The following is a 2668-nucleotide window of genomic DNA, read 5'->3' as shown; positions in this document are numbered from 1 at the left end:
GTTTATCGCCATACACTATTAGGGTTTCATTGTTGGGTAGGTGAAGGCGAACGGCCTTCTCGTGACACATAATTTCAGCATGGTGGGGGCTTAACCAATCCATGCCAACAATCACATCAAAGCTCCTAATATTAATAGGCATCAAACTGATTGGGAAGGAGTGATTATTTAACGTTAGCGTGCACCCTACATAGATATCGTTGGTTGATTCTGTTTTACCGTTGGCCATTTCGACCGTATAAGTTTCGTTCAATTTGTGGGGATTTTGATTGATTAGGTGTTTGAATTTGTGACTTATGAAGCTTCGCTCAGCTCCACTATCAAATAAAATGCACGCATAAGAGTTGTTGAGGAGAAACGTAGCAGTCACCACTGTTGGATCTTGCACCGCCTCCCCTTGCCCCATGGTTAAGACCCTTCCAGCGTTCTAAATGTTGTTCTTAGGGCAGTTGCGTTTGAAATGGCCGGTTTCCCCTCACCTGTAACATGTGTAGCTGGCTCCGGCGTTGTTGTCATTGGGCTGTTTGTTTTGCCGTGGGGGCATTTTGCAATACCGGATAGTGTGTCCTTTTCGATTGCAGTTGGTGCATTGGAAATATTTGCATGCCCCATAGTGGTGATAGTTACACTTGTTACACTTGGTATTTGATCCCGCGTATGGCTTTGTTGGTGCGGTTGTGGTTGAGGCTGGGGCGGCTGGGGCTGGTGCTGCTGGAGCGGTAGCAGAATGGACCGTTACTGTCTGTGGCTTCTTGGGTGACCCTGAATTCTATCGCCCCTTACGCTTGTTGTCTCGGTTCTTCTTGTTCTCTCCTTCTTTCTTGCTCCCTCCCTAGGTTGCTTTGGTACTTTTCTTGTCACCGTGATCATAAAGCTTCTTGTCCAGGCGCTTTGCACTGTCGTAGGTTTCAGGTTTTGAGGCAATCACGTTACCTTGAATGGGAGGTGTCAGCCCCCAGATGAATCGCTCAACCTTCTTTCCCTCAGAGGTAATCATACTAGGACACAAAAGCGTAAGTTCATTAAACCTCGAGATGTACGCGTCAATGTCCGAGTTCTGCACCGTAAGGTTCCACAGTTCTTGCTCGAGTTTTTGTACCTCCCCTCGGGGACAGTATTCGGCGATTAACATCTCTTTGAGTTCTTCCCAGGTCATGGAGTTTGCAACAGGAAGTGTCATGGCCTCGATGTGACCATTCCACCATGACAGTGCCTGGTCGATGAAAGTGCAGGCCGCGAATTTGACTTTACTTCCTTCCGGGCATTCACATATCTCGAACACTGACTCCACCTTCTCGATCCATCGTTTCAGAGCTATGACTCCTCCAGTCTCGTTGAAGGTGTGAGGTCTTGCATTGGAAAAATCCTTGTAGGTACAGACCTTTACGGGTTCTTGATTCATCCCGTGATGGAAGCTTCATGTCCCTTGGCCTTGTCCACTACTATTATTTCCGGCTTGGATGTGGGCTAGAGCTGCTGTTACTGCGGCTGAGACTGCCGCTTGGAAAGCCGTAGAGTTCATTTCCGGCGGGGGCGGCGGTGGTGGCGTGTTGTTATTCCTACGGGTTGATCTCCTCGGCATCTTTCTGTCATGGATCAGAAGGACAATGAGTATTCAAATTATTTCATTTCACGACTTTATAGAATAGTATCGGTGATTTGGTTGTGTACAAGCAAGTGTGGACATGAAATTAACATGAAACTAGAGCACATCACAGATAACACATCATATATATCCGTTTTTCATTGATGTTAATTTCCTGAGTACATGAAAATTTTGCCTTTATAAGGCATACAAATACATGAAGTGCAATAAAGTCTAACAGAGTAACGATTCCATGAGTAGTGTAATCACTTAATCATGTCATCGATAGTGCATAGGGAAATGCATAACGGAAAACCGATATGGTAGCAAATAAACTGATACTAGTCGCAACGAGTAGGGCCCTGTGGTGCTGACGATGAGGTAGATGCGCCCTGAAGTTTGGCTAACCTTCGCTCGGTGATCCGTACACGCTCCTCCAGTGCGGTGTGTCTCTCCTGGTATTCTCTGACTTCAGCTCGTGCAGTGGCAAGATCTTCTATGAGTCGTTCCATTGGTTAGAAGTCTCGCTCTAGGTCTCGTGTGCGAGCATCTGTAACCTGCATAGCTGCCATCATCTGCATTACCTGGTCAGCGGTCACTTGAGCCTGGTCACCGATGTCCCTAATACGTCTGACCACGACAGGGAGTGCACGATCTGCTGGTCCTCTATGTCGAAGATCGTAGTAACCTCGGTTCATCCCAAATGGTGGTTGCTGACCTTGGCGTCGACCCTATCTCTCGATATCGTCAGCCCAAGGAGGTGTAGGGCCATTATTGCCCATCCTATGCGGTGGTACTCTTGCCATGTAGGGAGGGTTGATAACTTCAGACTCTGCATCCGATTCCTCGTCCTCCTCAACCTCTTCCTCGTCATCTTCCTCAACTTCTTCATCGATGTCCTCTTCTCCAAACTCTATTGGTTCTTCGGGATCCTCCATGGGTTCCTCGGGGTCTTCTTCTGGGTCTTCCACAATCCAACCTCCATTCCCCTGATTGGGAAAGTAAGGGTCTCCGGGGAGGTGAAAGTCTGCCATATCGTCTGTGCAAGAATATATGAGTACGAGAAAATAGATAGAATGCTAA

The 2668-nt window shown here is 47.4% G+C and overlaps 1 protein-coding gene across 1 annotated transcript; it reads right to left on the bottom strand.

The window, feature by feature from the left end:
• Positions 1-832: 832 nt before the first annotated feature.
• On the bottom strand, positions 833-1402 carry LOC145127746 (uncharacterized). The gene has a single exon (XM_079062881.1). It carries the CDS (start codon positions 1400-1402, stop codon positions 833-835), a length of 570 nt encoding a protein of 189 aa, XP_078919007.1.
• Positions 1403-2668: the final 1266 nt, after the last annotated feature.

Source organism: Lactuca virosa, chromosome 7 (genome assembly GCF_052849685.1).
Source record: "Lactuca virosa cultivar CGN04683 chromosome 7, Lactuca_virosa_CGN04683_v6, whole genome shotgun sequence".
NCBI lineage: Eukaryota > Viridiplantae > Streptophyta > Magnoliopsida > Asterales > Asteraceae > Lactuca > Lactuca virosa.
The sequence above is the reverse complement of the archived record's forward strand: the minus strand, read 5'-3'. Positions and strand labels throughout refer to the sequence as shown.

What these genes read in the sequence shown, in the direction of transcription:
- LOC145127746 (XM_079062881.1), bottom strand. Translation starts at nt 1,402, where the DNA reads ATGAATCAAGAACCCGTAAAGGTCTGTACCTACAAGGATTTTTCCAAT.